The 16,532-nt window shown below is 45.0% G+C and overlaps 1 protein-coding gene across 4 annotated transcripts in view; it reads right to left on the reverse strand.

The window, feature by feature from the left end:
- The window catches only part of LOC121279855 (host cell factor 1-like), a 117,254-nt gene that overhangs the window by 25,025 nt on the left and 75,697 nt on the right, over positions 1-16,532 (reverse strand). For all 4 annotated transcript variants that reach the window (XM_041191317.1, XM_041191320.1, XM_041191321.1 and 1 more), the window contains 3 exons: positions 10,591-10,893; positions 8,492-8,610; positions 5,841-5,984 (listed from right to left, as the gene is read on the reverse strand). In XM_041191317.1, coding sequence (XP_041047251.1) covers positions 5,841-5,984; positions 8,492-8,610; positions 10,591-10,893 — 566 coding nt within the window. The remainder of the gene's footprint in view (positions 1-5,840; positions 5,985-8,491; positions 8,611-10,590; positions 10,894-16,532) is intronic.

Below are 16,532 nucleotides of genomic sequence, written 5' to 3' on the forward strand. Positions count from 1 at the left end.
GCAGCTAGCATATGACCGTTAGAAACACATCCTGCAGGTGTGCACACAGTTCCCAGCGAGTGTGCACAATGCCTACATCCTGAGTCAGTCGCAGATCCCTGAGGTCTTCAGGGGTCCACAGAGGCTGCAGGGTTGGCTCGTTGGGGACAAGAGCTACCCGCAGAGCCGTGGCTGATGGCACCCGTGTGGCAGCCTCAGACTGCAGCAGAGCGACGCTATAATGAGGCTCATGCAGCAGCTCGCAACTTGGTGGAGCACACTATTGGAATGCTGAAGATGTGGTTCCGGTGCCTGGACCGGTCTGGTGGAGCCCTGCAATACAGCCGCAGAGGGTGTCACGCAATGTCGTAGTCCGCTGCCCCCTTTACAACCTGGTGCTGCAATGGGGAGAGGAGCTGGCTGAGGAGATGGGGGAGCTGCACGTCTCCTCCTATGAGGAGGATGCTGGCAGGGATGAGGGTGAGGGGGCCCTTGATGGTGACGAAGCCAGGGTTGAGGCTCTCGCATTGGCCAGATGAGGCAGGCACACTCGGAAGGCCCTCATTGCTGCCAGATTTGTGGAGGATGATGGCGACATGCAGCGAGGTGTCCCCGGAGATCCTCACATCGTGGTTATGAACGTTTGACTCCAGTCTGGTTTATCGTAGCACCAATTCCCTCTGTGAGAATGCGCCTGTCATGGAGATGCAGTGGAGGCCCTAATAGTCGCTCAATCGCAAGATCTTGACAACAACATGCAGTGAGGACACTCCATAGTACTTTAGTACTTCACACATCCTCTGAGAATGTCTGACTCCTGTCTGGCTGAGGGCAGCTCACTTGTGCTCCATGATCAAGGCCACCTCAGAGACACAGCCATGAAACTTTAGACGCATCTGGTGCTGTGTCCGCCTTCAGCACCTCAGACCTTCAGGAGCTGGTGCAGAGCATCACTGGTCACAGAGGCTGGTAATGAGGGGGACCAGCCCCACCTTAAAGGTGCTAAGAGTACAGGGAGAATGACGGAATTCTGTGGCCTGCCCACTATATTCTGGCAGCAATGATCAGCACTGCCAAAGTGCAGGCATCAATAATGTTTCCAGGGAGTGTGAGGCTGGGCCATCACAGTGGTCTGAAGACCACACAGCGCACAGGGAACAGGCCCTGGACTGAGACACCTGCTTTTTATCTTGTGCAGAAAGGTTTCACATCTGAGTGACAGGAACACTTCTCATCAGAACAAGGAGCCACAGGCAGGCAGGCACTCTTGGGAGTTTACTGACAATAGTGCACATTATGTGCAAGTGATTAATACTCATGCCCAGACCGTGCAACTAATTCTCCTTAACTTTCCTAACCCTGTCCCTACGTCTTGGTGTTCTCCAGACATCCACAGCAGAGGTGGAGGCAGCCTGCTGACTGTGATGACTTTGGCGGGCATCCTCTGGAGGGCAGAGACTTGGGGGGGGTGCCCAGCTTGCTTTCGAGGTCCTGCTGTGTAACAGTGGCACCCTCCTTGGCCTGTGAAGCTGAATCTGCGGAGGTTACAGGAAGAGGGGATTCGGATGGGCCGGTCACTCTCACAGTCACCTGGGCGGATGGCCCCAGAGTGTGCACCTACTGATCCTCCTCCCTATGGGTGCCCGAGGGCCCCTGGCTGACTCAGTAAGCGGAAGGGGTATCTGGAGTGAGATTGAGCTGCCCAGCATCCCTCTTGCGTACACACTGTTGGAGGCCAGCTAGAGTGATAGTGTTAAGTTCATGCAACAGTGCAGGAGTGATATCCTGGACCAAGGTCTCCACGGTGGCCAGCATCCTGCCGGTATTCATCTCGATGCGTTGCAATGCCAGCACTATCACCTCACCCTGAAGATGGACGGACTCCTCCATCATGCCTTGAAATCTGAGGAGCGCAGCAGGCATCCCTTCCTGTTGTTCCCTAGCTTGCCTTTACAGCTCCAGCAACCGTGACATGACCAAGTCTAGAGGCTCATCGTCCGACTCAGACTCAGCAACGTTCTGGCCTCCAGCTTTCCTCCGAGTGCTGGGGACCTGAGAAGTCTCTGCTTCCACCTGCTGTGGACCAGAAAGTATGATGTGCTCACCAGATTGTGATCCCGAGGCTAATGTAAAGCTAGGTCCCACCAAGGTGTGTGACTCTGCGCTGGTGGAGGGTGTGGGTGAGCACTGTGATGCGACTTCAGGGAGGCTGCCTTCAGATTCTTCTTCAGAACTTGCTTGGAGGTTCTGGGTCGTGGATTCTGTCGGCTGCTTCCCAGGTGTGCCTGCAAAAGCAGACACATTACTCACAGCACGGTTGTCTGATGGATGTTGCACTACTGGATCCTCACTTGGTAGAGCAGCGCCGACCTCATCGTCAGCACAGGGCCGGTCCTGGTCATTGCCGGCCAGCTGGATGGCTGTGCTTTCGAATTCTGTCAGAACTTTGAATTCTGGCATCCCTCCACCTGTCAATGGCCTTTCCCTCCTGTTGTGAGCCAGTTTGTCCTGCATGAATAGAGATGGGGAGAATGTATCAGCATGCCTGCCAAGCCAGGTGATAAGTATGCCTGGCCTGTGTGGGTGGTGTGTGGTCCCATGCACGGGATGAGGGCAATGATGGTGTGTGTGAAAGAGTGAGTGGTGATGTCCCTTGTACTGGCAGTGTGAGGGCCCTGTGAATGTGTGATGGGTTTGAGAGTGTGAGAGTTGGGAGTGATGAAAAGAGTGACTTACCCTGGTGGAACGGAGGAGGTCATTCATCCTTTTGCAGCGGTGGGCTGCTGTCCTCCTCTGCAGGGCATTCGCACTGACCACCACCTCCCAAGCTGGAAACGGCATGTTTCGCAGGAGTGAATATATAATGAGGCGAGCTCAGGAAGATATGGCATGAAAACCCGCCATTTTCATCAGTGGGTAGGATTCCATTTTACCTGCCCGCTACCGCACTTAGTGCAATTCTGGGAAAATTCAGCCCGCTGTGTTCGCTGCTACCTAAGGGTGCCTTTACTCTGGCGTCATTAATTAATCTGGTCACATTACACAATTCCAAGTCTAACATAACCTGCTCTTTGGTTGGTTCCAGAATGTGCTGCTGTAAGATACTTTCTCAAAAGCATTCTGTGAACTCCTCATCTAGGTTATGGCTGCCAATCTGATTTTTCCAGTTTATAAGTAGATTAGTCACCCATGGTTATTGCCATCAGTTTATTACAAATGTTATGGCACAGCAACGGTAAATGCTGAGCTGCTCAAATCTCAGAGGGAAACTTGAAACAACTGCCACAACCTTTCCTTTGCTATTTGTATAAATTTGGAGATGCGTGCCTTGAATTCAGCAGTAATAAGACCCACCAAATCTTATAGGTTTCTTACAAAACTAAATCAAACCTTTATTAATGGAAGAAATGATTTTAAGTACAAGTTAAATGTACATATTACTACTATGATGACTTCTAAATCCCCTAATTAATCTAACTCCCAGTTACACTTTCGTTAAGGCAACAGTAAGACAGGATTTTAAAAAACACAGGCAAGGTGACAGACAATACCCTGAATCAGTTGAACTCGAAGTGAGTTTCCTTAATTTCAATCCTTTGTAGACAGCAGCATGAGGCGTAGATGAAGGCTTTTCACACTTGTTAGATTTTAAAATGCCTCCTCTCATGCACAACCTTTGCTCCTATATACATATTTTCCCCTTTGTTTCACTATGTCTTTGGGCCTCTTTGATGACTAACATCTCTTATAGTACTAATTTTACCAGTAATCTTTGGGAAAAATAAACACTGTTTCTGAACTCCACTCTGGCTAGGTGACATCTAGTCTGGTTTATATGAAAATGCAAATGTTCCCTTCACACCTACGTCTACTTACCAGCTGCCTTTAATTCAAATAACGCACATACACGTCAATTCACACACATACACAGACCTAGACCCCACTATTACTCTACTTAATAATAAATTCCAATAACATTATTACAATTATTACATCTTCCTGACACAAACACCCAATATTTATTCTTGTATATTTTGCCCTACACTGTGGTTACTGTTAGGGGGCCTGTAGACCAGTCCCACTAGTGACTTATTTCCCCTACTATTCCTCATCTCCACCCAAACCAATTCTACATCCTGATCTCCTGAACCAAGGTCATCTCTAACTATTGTACAGATGCCATGCTTGATTTAACAATGCAACCCCCCACCTTTACCTAGCTTCCTATTCGTCTTGAAGGTCATATACCCCTTAATATTTGGGACCCAATTCCTGTCATCTTGCAGCCAGGCCTCCATTATGCTCTCAAGTCATATTTATTTACTTCAATGTGCACCATCAATTTGTTTACTTTGTTGTGAATGCTATGTGCACTCAGATACAGAGCCTTTAAGTTTTGTCTTTTTGTGATCTTTGACATCCAGTCTTGATTCTTTGTGCATTCTTAGGTTTTTTCTCTCTGTCCCTTCCTGCCATTCTCCAACCCTCATTTCCCATATTACTGTTTTCCTCTTACCTTGTCTACACTTTGATGTACCACATCTTTCTACACTTGATCCCTTACCCCTACTATTTAGTTTAAAACCCCCTCCATTTCTCTAGTTATGTAGTTCGCAGGAACACTGGTCCCAGCCCAGTTCAGGTTTAGACCGTCCCAATGGTACAGCCCCAACTCTCCCCAGTGTCAGTGCCCCACAAACTGCAACCCACTTCTCCCACAGCAATCTTTGAGCCACGTATTGATCTCTAAATTGATGTACCTATGCCAATTTGCACACAATTCAGGTAATAATCCAGAGATCATAATATTTGAGGTTCTGCTTATCAATTTAGTGCCTAGCTCCTCATACTCTCTCTGCAGAACCTCTTTCTTAGTTCTACCTATATCATTGGTACCTACATGGACCATGACAACTGGAACCTCCTCCTCCCACTGCAAGTTCCTCTCCAGCCCTGAGCAGATGTCCCGAACCCTGGCACCGGGCAGGCAACACAGCCATCTGGACTCTCCCTCTTTGCTACAGAGAACAGTGTCAATCCCCCTAACTATACTGGCCCTCTAGTACAACCACTATGTTCCTTTTTTCTCCCTCGACTTGAATGGAATTGGGTGGAAGTGGTTCGTGTGGAATATAAATACTGACGTAGATAAGTTTGGCCAAGTGGCAGGTTTCTGCGCTGTAAAATTCTACATAATTCTCAGCAGCTACATTGCTTAAACTGAGGTTTTTTTTGTTATAAAATAACTGATTCCAAAAACAGGAAGCCAAACAATGGCACTGATAAGGTTATGGGAGAACTGCATTTTTTTTCTAAAAAGGTGGGTCAAATTAAATAAACTAAAGCAATTGGGTATCATTCCCAAAAAAAACCAATGAAATAATTTATTTCAGTAAAATATATATAACAGGTTCACCCCCCACCCCGCCCCCATCCCCCCATGCCCCAGATAGCTGATATGCACCATGTGGTGTTGTGCTGTACTGAATTGGAGAGAACAGGAGGGCTGCAAATTTCATCTCTCATGGGTCTCAGTAAATTGGGACACTGAGAAGCCTAGAGCTTCGAACCCACTGTTTCTCGTCCCACCCACAATAAATCAGTCTGCCCATGCACAATGTTTGAGCTCACAAATGAAAAACAGTGACTCAGTGCTGGGGAGCAGAAGGTAATGGAGGGAAACTGGTGCCCATTGAACCATACCCTTGCAACAGTCAGCATCTTTGGGAGACAGGCAAGGGGGATAAAATGTACAGGAAGATTTTACAGTTCAATAGTATGCGACAGAGCACTGACTGTATTTCAGGCATCAATAAAAGGGTGTGGTCACTTTAACAATAGCATTTGCACACACATCTTACCTCTTCTCCTTGAGAGCCCTCTGCAGGCAGGAAATAGGAAACCACCACCGTGCTTGTAGTTTTAAATACACCAACGTCATACCACTGATTGGGTTCCTTCCTAGCTGTTGGCTTCGGCTGGGTAAGAGTAGATGCATCATGTTTCTGCGGAATCATATTAAAAACATTGGTCACCTGGAAAGTACTTGGCTTTAGATTTCCACGGAAGAGTTAGAGAATAAAATGGGGTCAACCAGCAGTGATCAGAAAGAAAATACAGCAGGTGAATTCTGATGAGGGGCGTATATCTGAAATGTTGACCGTTGACAGATACAATACTCAAAATCTGGCTGTCCGAAGCCAGGATTGTCCGAAAACCGGACTTTTTCTCTTGGGAAATCTGGGCACCGCTCCCGGAACACGATAAGCGGAGGAATGAAGAGCCCGTTATCGAGCTAATCCCAGAGAATGGAATCAGTGACAGCTGTGCACACACAGGACGAGTCATTGCAGCGTTTTAAGATTTGTCTCCTCCCAGCCCTCGCTATTCCCTGGACACAAAGTTGCCTGTACCACCAATGGGAGAGAGTTGGGGGTTCTCTCCACATTTCCGATTGCAACATCCCCAGCTGCTTTCAGGGGGGAGGATTAGAAATCAGTTGTTTCTCTGTGTTCCCATGAAGCCTGTGTGAAGGAGTTGGTTGGTAATTCAAAATCCAGGAAAATCAGAAATCTGGCATGGTCTCAGCCCTCATTGTGCAGGACTTTGGACAATGTACCTGCAGTTTTAAGGATGCTGGTAGATCTGCTGCCCATTTCCAGCTATTTCTGTTTTAAAATGGTACAAGGTACGCAAGCAAAAGTTGCAAGGTTTCTCTCCTTCTATGACAGCAACTTGAATTTATTTAGCACTTTTAATTAGTAAAAAATCCTTAAGGTCCTACATATCTTCTCTGGGGTTTGCTGAACAATGCATACCATTCTTTCTGGGCTTTCTGCATTACAATTATACCAGCCTGGGTATTACCTGCCCACTCCATCACATCACCTAGTCATGTTCCTTGTTCTATTGATCTATTACTGTCAACTTTCCAGGTAATAACAATTCAAAGAAATTTCCTCGATCCTCATAGTGGCTGCCTTGGGATATTATTCTACTGTTGTCAAAGCTCAGACAGGCAGAAACATTAGACTTATTCTATCCTGTGCTAGATAGCCTCTGGCACAGAGAGATCAAACCTAGGGCAGAATTTTATGATTGTGATCATGACTTTCAGCGTTACACAGTCTGCCCAAATTCTGTTCTGTTCTGTAACATAAAAGTTGGGAAAAATTTTGAACCTCTCAATACTGTGAATCTACTCTAGCGGTGAAGTAAACTATCTATTGTCAAAAATCACCCATTTAGTGCTAGCCACCAGAATCTTTATCAAGTGAAGTTATGTGCCTATCTGGAAAATATGCCAACACTTACTTCAGTACCACGACATAAAGATAAAAAGCCAGCTCAGTATGTCATGGCATGGTTGAGGGGCAGAGTTGTATATCAGTCAGCAGAACTATTCTTTGAGTAGAGTCTTAGGACTTGATCCACTGGAGCAGGTAGAAGACAGGATCCCAGTTTAACCGGAGGGCAGGTTAAAAAATTCTGCCTGCCCAAAGCAGTGATGCTGCCATCTTTCCATACAAAATGACAACTACAATTCAATAGCAATCCTTAGTGTGAACCACTTCAGGCTGTATCCTGTTTAATATTCCTCCACGAATCAACATCACTGGTCAATCAACACTAGGGGGCCATGGGATCTTGCTACGCATAAAAGGGCTTCCAAATCTGCCTTTAATTACTCACTGTATTTCAAAGTATTTTAAAGCATGTTCAGGGTTTCTCATTTATTGTTTGGAGGGGGGGTCGGGTCGGGTGAAGAGTGGGGGAGAGCATGAGGGGAAAAGAATGTGATAGGCTGCTGCTTAACAGCAACTCTTAATTAAATCACATTGATGCAAACAGACAAACTTTAAATTTGTACTCAACTTCAAGGAAATCTTTTTTAACTTTTTCTTTTTTTTCATTTTTCTTTTATGTACAATACTAATTTTAGGTAGACATTGGACATTTCCATGACATGGCAGCTTTTCTGCCTATGCTTACCCTTAAGGAAAGAAGGATATTGGGGAAATGTAACACCTTCCTGTTATGGAGACCCGTTGTATTAAGTCATTTTGAGTTAGGACCATCACAGTTAAACATGGAGGAAAGTTCCTCTGCTCTAGTTCAACTTCAGCTACATTTCATCCCATGCAACACCAACAGGTCACAGACTAATAAGATTTCAGTACAACAGTTAGCTTCCTGTTCTAGACCCTATAGATACTGGATGGAGACTGAAGGATTCTTCGAATCAGCAGAAATCCCATCAATCTGTTCTGGATCTGAATTCATGTCCCAGAGACAAAAAGCCAGTCCCTTGTTCAGAATTCCTATCATTAAGTGTGTGAAATTCTGAGATGTTTTCACATTGTAACAAGCCACTATATAAACACAAGTTTCTTTAAATAATTCTGCTTTCATTTCACTTATTTTGAAACGTTCAAGATTGTTGTACAAGTCAACCAATAATTTACAAGGGAGGCAACAGTATCAAATTGCCTGCCCTTACAGGAGCACTTACCGACACAGGAAGGCCAATTCCATTGGCCACTTGGGCTAAAGCAGTGGCTGCCTGTAGTTTCATTGGACTAGAGATTTGGTTGGTTGATGACGTCAAGAGGGAAGTGTATGGTGCCAAACCTGTTATAAAGGAAAGCAATGGTCAGTTTTACCATAATATTTCCCTCACTTACAGTTTGTAATTCCAAGCTGCTACATTAAGATGTAATGCCATGTACTTTTAATATCCTGTAATCAAATGGAAATTCAGTCCCTATTTCAAGGAAACATTTGTCTCACATTGAGTCTGCATCCATTATGCTTACTAGTTGACATCTGTGCCAAGCTGAGTAAGTTGAAGACAAGAGATGAGTAGTAAGGCAAGCATCGGTAATTAGGTGATGCCTAAATAGTTGAGCAATAAGCTGGAGAAGCGGGCAGGGGATAAATAAGTTAGCTTCAGGAAAAAGGTCATTGAAGCAGCCAAGGAGGGTTGGATAGCATGAAACAAGCGTTTGGACTAATTAATCAGGAAGGAAGGAAAGGAGACACAAAAACACCAAGGCTCTCAACATTTTCTCTTTTACTTATTCTTTCATGGTATGTAGCGTTGCTAGCTAGGCCAGCATTTATTGTCCATCCCTAATTGCCCTTGAAGTGATGGTGAGTCCATTGGAATCCTGTTTCATTAAATTTACATACACTGAAAATATACTGTTATGTAAGCTATGGATGGGCAATAAATGCTGGCCTAGCCAGCGATGCCCACATCCCATAAATGAATTTTTGAAAAATGGTCTTTGGAACAAAATAAATACTTTTATTAATATACACCTCTTAAAAAAAAAAGTAACAGGGACAGTCAAAACCCAGCTGGATGCTCTGACGGGAACAGGACACAAGCCTTGATACATCTCTCCATGTATAATCTGCTTTGCTGTCTGTGGGATATTATTGGTACAGAAAGGCTCTCGCACTGCACTCCAAACACCATGAAGTACTTTTGAGGTGTTTCAACGATCGTGTTAGAAAAATGTAAGAAATTTATGCAGTGTAGCTTGGAAATAATGCAACTCTGGTGCAGCATACAGGTCTTTATTTATTTATTGTACTGAGTCACTCTTGCATTTAGACTGTACTACAGGTTAAAGTAGTCAGTAATGTGCATGCAGCAAATGTCCCACTTTCTGTTTCTCGCATTAAAAAAACGTGGCACTTATCTGTGAGTTAATACACTACTTTGGAATGCTTGGTTATCCAATCAATGGGGTTTTCCTATCCATTGCTGTTGATATTGCAGTATCAGATACTGGACTAACAACCTAAAAGTCATGAGGTTACATTGCACCATGATATCTTGTGAAACTGCATTGCCAGCTGACACCTAGAGAAAAGACGTGACCATGGAAGCTACTAGATTATCATAACCAACTGGTTCATGGTGTGATTTTGGGAAGCTGCCATCTCTGCCTAGTCTGGCTGACACTGGACTCCTGATCCTCATTACAATGCCAGCTCAAAACTCTAGCAAGCCATTTGGTGAAACAACAGTTACAAAATGTCACCTTGCCTTTCTCATGTGGGTGTACCATTATCGCTCACATCCTGTAAACAGCTTGCACTTATATTGCACCTTTAACATAGTAAAATATCCCAAGGCAATACACAGGAGTGTAAATCACACAAAATTTGACACCAAGCCACAGGAGGAGGTATTAGGACAGATGACCAAAAGCTTGGTCAAAGAAGTAGCTGTTAAGGAGTATATTAAAGGAGGAGAGGGAATTGGAGGCATTAAGGGAGCAAATTTCAGCACTTAGACCCTAAAGGACTCAAGGCATGGCCGTCAATGGCAGAGCAATGGAAAAACTGGGATCCCTAAAAGGCAAGAATTAGAGGCTGGAGAGATCAGAGGGTTGTAGGGCTGGAGGAGATTACAAAGATAGATGAGGGCACAAGGACATGCAGGGATTTGAAAAAACGAATGAGAATTTTAAAATTGGACTGGAGTCAATGAGAACAGCGAACATGGGCGTGATAGGTGATGAGTTAGAATATGGGCAGCAGAGCTTTGGGTGAAAAGCAAAAGAAGAAAAACTAAAGCTATTTTGCCATACTTGCCTGTGGTCTTCTGAATAGGCAACTGAACACTTGAGACTGTACTAGGCAGTTCTTGTGGCCCATTGGTCTCCGAGGTAGAATCATTGAGACTATCTGCTGGCGCTAGAGCCTCTGCTGGCCGGGAGGGCTGGTTGCTCTCTGCAGCTTGCTGCTGCCGTGCTCTTTCTATATCTTGCTGTGCAAGTTCAGCTAATGGTACGATGGATTGCAGGGACACCAGTGTCTGCAGTGCCTGGTGCGACAGCTGTGCTGGCTGCATTGTTGCTAAATCTGCCGATGAGGTATCCATGGCCTCTTCCCTTGCTGCATTTTAAAGAGGGGGGAAAGACTGTTCAAAACTACTGCAGTGTTGTTAACAGTTAATTATCAGTAGGTTGAAGAGCACAAAGATTAGTTACTTTTTTAACGGAACGACAAACATCAGCTTTATTTTAAACTGTACAGGTGGTACATTAGTATAGTGGCTCAGTACATTACTAGTATAGTATTTAATCACCACACTAATCTACTGATCCAGACACATGAGTTCAAATCCCACCACCACAACAGGGAATTTAAATTCACTTGCTAATTCAATCCGAAATAAAAAGCTAGTATCAATAATGGTGACAATGAAACTAAAAATCCATCTGGTTCATTAATGCCCTTTTGGGAAGGAAATCTGCTATCCTTACCTAGTCTGGCCCGTGTGTGACTCCAAACCCACATCAACGTAGCTGACTCTAACTGCCCTCTGAAATTGCCCGTAACTTCTGGTGGAGTGGCAATTGAGTGGGATTGCCACTCCGCTTGTAGTTACTTACTTGGAAATCCAACTGCTTTTATCTCACCCGACCTTCGATTCGGGCTGGGTGTGATCTGTGTAGCACAGCATGTTCCCATGGTCTTTTGTCCAGGGCTGCAGTGTTGGAGGAAAGGAGAACACGCCCCCTTTTTAACGGTCCTGGCTGACTCGGATCAGTTCAGCTGGGGAGGGTGCCGTACGGAGTGTTTGGGAGGTCTGTACAATAGTTACCCAGAAGCTAGAAGTGGTTTTAATTCTTCTAACTTTTTCTGGGTACCTATTGCTGTATGACAGTCAGAAACCACCTGAAGTTTGCGATTTAAATCGCATCATTGGATGGTTGCCAGTGCAGGACAATTGCCCAAAGGAAATTTAAACTTCCTGGGCAACTGCCACAAAATCCTTACCTGGGAGCTTCCAGTGGTGGTGATGGGGCAGGGGGTTGGGTTTCCCAGTGCATCTTAGAGTATCCCCCAGATACACTGCCCCGGAACTCGTAAGTTACGGCCCTCGCTGTCCTTACCTAGTTTGGCCCGTATGTGACTCCAAACCCACATCAATGCAGCTGACTCTGAACTGCCCTCTGAAATGGTCTAACAAGCCACTCAGTTGTATTGGAGGTGAATTAGGGACAGGCAATAAATGCTGATCTTGCCTACATCCCACGAATGAATAAAAGAATATTAAAATTAAACCTACAGATGCTGGAAAGTCTGTGAACATGTTAAAGGGAAGAGGAACAGGGAACACACTGGGTTTGTCAAAAGCTGAAAACAGCAGACTAGGAAATGTTTCAGCTGGACACCCTTCACAACAAAACTGACAAGGGTGTCAACATCCACATTTGCCTATTCTGCAGGACAGAATGACAGACTTGAAGGATAGAGGGTAGCTGCAATGCCTGTCTGCAGGGCTGCTATGGCACATTAGATGATGTGTGCCAGGCAGATCAAATCCACAAGGGAAATTTGATCACGTGGTCACAACGACTTTGCAATTAGTAGTTATTTTGAGATGCCTGTCCTGAATTCAGTAGTAATAAGTCCACCAAGACCTTACAGATTTTTTTTTTTAGAAAACTAAATTAAACATTTATCAACAAAAGGTTTCAAGCACATACCTAGGTCTACAATAAGTCCTAAAACCCCTAACTAACCTGGCTTCCAGTTACACACCTGTTAAGGCAACGGTAAAAAAAAGATTTAAACAGATCCAGGCAAGTCAACGCAATACCCTGGACAGTAGAATTCAAAGTGGCTTTTCCCAGCTTCGGTTTCTTTGACAGCAGCTTAATGCACAAATACTGGAGGCCTTTCACATTTTTGGTAGATCTTACAATGCCTTTCTCTGACACATAGTTTCTTCTCCTTTATACATGCTTCTCCCTTTTAATGTAAATTCAATTGCTCCCATGTGTCTTTGGAACTTCACTTTTCTCATAACATAAATCTTTTCATGATGCTAATATTGTCAATAACCTTTGGGAAAAATAAACACACTGCTCAGCCTAGCTGCTCTGGCTAGGTGTAACATCTTACCATCTCTTTGAAATTCTAACTACCCTGATTTATCTAAAAATGTTAAATCTCCTCACCTCACATTCTAAAACTTCAGCCATGTTCATTTCAAACCTAGATTCTTTTGATAAGTCAAAACCTCCAGACCAGCTGTCTCCAATTCAATTAAATCGCGCACACGCGCACACACACGAACTATCCAAAACCTACTTTTACAATAGATCACAATAATATTATGAGAATTATTATACTTTCGTGACAAGGGCTCCTCTACTCGTTTCTCTACAGCTGGTGTCACCTGTGAAAGTACAGCACAAATGTGGAGCTGAGTGAACAAATTATAGTTTACTTGTGCCAGAGATAACAGTGTGTTCTCACACAATTTCTCAATATTCAGGCGGTGAAACGTGCACTACTATAGCTCACCACCATTAACCTCATTCTGAATACCTGAAGCAGTGACAGGTCTCAGAGAATAGATGCAGTCTAGTGCGATTTGTGCTTGCTGAACCATGGCAGTTTGCATCATCTCTAGAGTCTGTCCGAAACCTGCCTAAGAACCAACAACCACCTTTTCTTATTTTGACTCCCTTCTCTCTCCCCTTGTCCAGTCCCTTCCCACCTACACCCGTGATTCCTCTGACACCTTACGTCACATCAACAAGTTCCAGTTCCCTGGTCCCAACCGCTTCCTCTTCACCATGGATGTCCAATCCCTCTACACCTCCATCCCCCACCAAGATGGTCTGAGGGCCCTTAGCTTCTTCCTAGAACAGAGGCCTGAACAATCCCCATCCACCACTACTCTCCGTCTGGCTGAACTTGTTCTCACACTGAACAATTTCTCCTTCAACTCCTCTCACTTCCTCCAAATAAAAGGTGTGGCTATGGGTACCCGCATGGGCCCCAGCTAAGCCTGTCTCTTTAATGGGGTATGTGGAACATTCCTTGTTCCAGTCCTACTCCGGCCCCCTTCCACAACTCTTTCTACGGTACATCGATGATTACTTCGGTGCTGCTTCATGCTCTCGTCGGGACTTGGAAAAACTTATTAATTTTGCTTCCAATCTCCACCCCTCCATCATTTTCACGTGGTCCATCTCTGACACTTCCCTTCCCTTCCTTGACCTCTCTGTCTCAATCTCTGGTGATAGACTGTCCACCAATATCCATTACAAGCCTACCGACTCCCACAGCTACCTTGACTACAGCTCCTCACACCCCGCTTCCTGTAAGGACTCCATCCCATTTTCTCAGTTCCTTCGCCTCTGTCGCATCTGTTCTGATGATGCTACCTTCAAAAACAGTTCCTCTGACATGTCCTCCTTCTTCCTTAACCGAGGTTTTCCACCCACGGTGGTTGACAGGGCCCTCAACCGTGTCCGGCCCATCTCCCGCGCATCCGCCCTCATGCCTTCTCTTCCCTCCCAGAAACATGATAGGGTCCCCCTTGTCCTCACTTATCACCCCACCAGCCTCCGCATTCAAAGGATCATCCTCCGCCATTTCCAGCATGATGCCACCACCAAATACACCTTCCCTTCACCCCCCCCGGTGGCATTCCGTAGGGATCGTTCCCTCTGGGACACCCTGGTACACTCCTCCATCACCCCCTACTCCTCAACCCCCACCTTTGGCACCTCCCCACGCCCACGCGAAAGATGCAACACCTGCTCCTTCACTTCCTCTCTCCTCACCGCCCAAGGGCCCAAACACTCCTTTCATTGCACTTCCCTCAACTTAGTCTACTGCATTTGTTGCTCCCAAAGCGGTTTCCTCTACATTGGAGAGACCAAATGCAGACTGGGTGACTGCTTTGCAGTACACCTGTGGTCCAAACCTCCCTGTCGCTTGCCATTTTAACACTCCACCCTGCTCTCTTGCCCACATGTCTGTCCTTGGCTTGCTGCATCGTTCCAGTGAAGCCCAACGCAAACTGGAGGAACAGCACCTCATCTTCCGACTAGGCACTTTACAGCCTTCCGGACTGAATATTGAATTCAACAACTTTAGGTCTTGAGCTCCCTCCTCCATCTTCACGCCCTTCCTTTTGTTTTTCTTCCAATAATTTATATATATTTTTCTTTTCCCACCTATTTCCATTATTTTTAAATCTTTTATGCCCCCCACCCCCACTAGAGCTATACATTGAGTGCCCTACCATCCATTCTTAATTAGCACAATCGTTTAGATAATATCACCAACTTTAACACCTGTGTTCTTTTGTTCCTTTGTCTGTGACATCTTTTGATGATCTGCTCCTGTGACTGCTTGCTTGTCCCTACAACTACACCACCCCCCCTCCACTTCTCTCCACACACCACCCCCCCCCCCCACCCCTTAAACCAGCTTATATTTCACCCCTCTCATTGTAAAGAAAAATCAGTTCTGTTGAAGGGTCATGAGAACTCGAAATGTCAACTCTTTTATTCTCTGCCGATGCTGCCAGACCTGCTGAGTTTTTCCAGGTAATTCTGTTTTTGTTTTGGATTTCCAGCATCCGCAGTTTTTTGTTTTTAACCACCTTTTCTTGCTGTTTGCCAATTTCCCTATCATCTTTGCCTTGCTGGAGCACAGTTCCATGGCAGCAAGTGCTTTCTGTAACCTTCACATTGTCCAAAACAACAAAATTTGGCTCAAACCCCAACTGGAGTTTTAGGCACCACACCACAAAGATATACTGGCTATGGTGAGGATGCTGTGCAGATACATCAAAATTATGCCAGATTAAAAGGGCTAAATTATGAAGACCGTTTGCATTGACTAGGTTTGTATTTTGAGTATAGAAGACTGACAGATGATTTGACTGTGGAGTTGAAAATGTTAAAAGGATCAACCAAAGTAGTTACAGAGAAACTATTTCCTCTGGTGGGCAAACATATTCTTAAGAGCTAGGCTTTTTAAAGAGCGATATCAGGTAGCATGTTCACAGAGTTGCTGAAATCTGGAGCTTCCCCCAACTCAACCCAAAAAGCTGTGAACATCGTGGGTCAAGTTTTCAACACTAAGATCGATAGGTACTTCCAGAGAAGTATCTATCAATATATTAGACCCCAAATGTTAACTCTGTTTCTCTTAATGTTAGAAATGCAGGTTCCTTTAAGAGTAAACCAGGACAAGTTTCAGAGTGAATTGAGAGGTGATGCTCATTGAAGCCTGTACTTAAGAGCTAGGTTTTTCCCCCGTAGTGCGGGGGAGGCATATGCTTCTGGAGAGGGCAAGGGTCCAGAAGGGAAGAGCGGAAACTGGTATTTGTACTGAACTATAATTTAACAATAAAACAGTTGTGATTCACAGAATTTCTTCTGCTGCCTGATCTGGTCAATGGACATCTCTCTTCACAGATGCTGCCAACCCTGCTGAGATTCCCAGCACTTTGTGTTTTTATTTCACATTTCCAGCATCTGCAATATTTTGCTTTTATTTGACAAATGCTTGTTGGGTAAGGGAATCAAGGGGAAGAGGTGGGTAAATGGGAGATAATTTGCAGATTAGTCATGATCTAATTGAATGGTGCAGGAGGACCGAGGAGCTGAATGGCCTCCTATTTCTATGTTGATTGGCTACTGACTGCCAAGATGATTATAATCATGCCCGATCCTGTGAATTTGTCCAATGACACTTAACACCCACAACATTCG

This window comes from Carcharodon carcharias, chromosome 7 (genome assembly GCF_017639515.1).
Source record: "Carcharodon carcharias isolate sCarCar2 chromosome 7, sCarCar2.pri, whole genome shotgun sequence".
Classification (NCBI taxonomy): Eukaryota; Metazoa; Chordata; class Chondrichthyes; order Lamniformes; family Lamnidae; genus Carcharodon; species Carcharodon carcharias.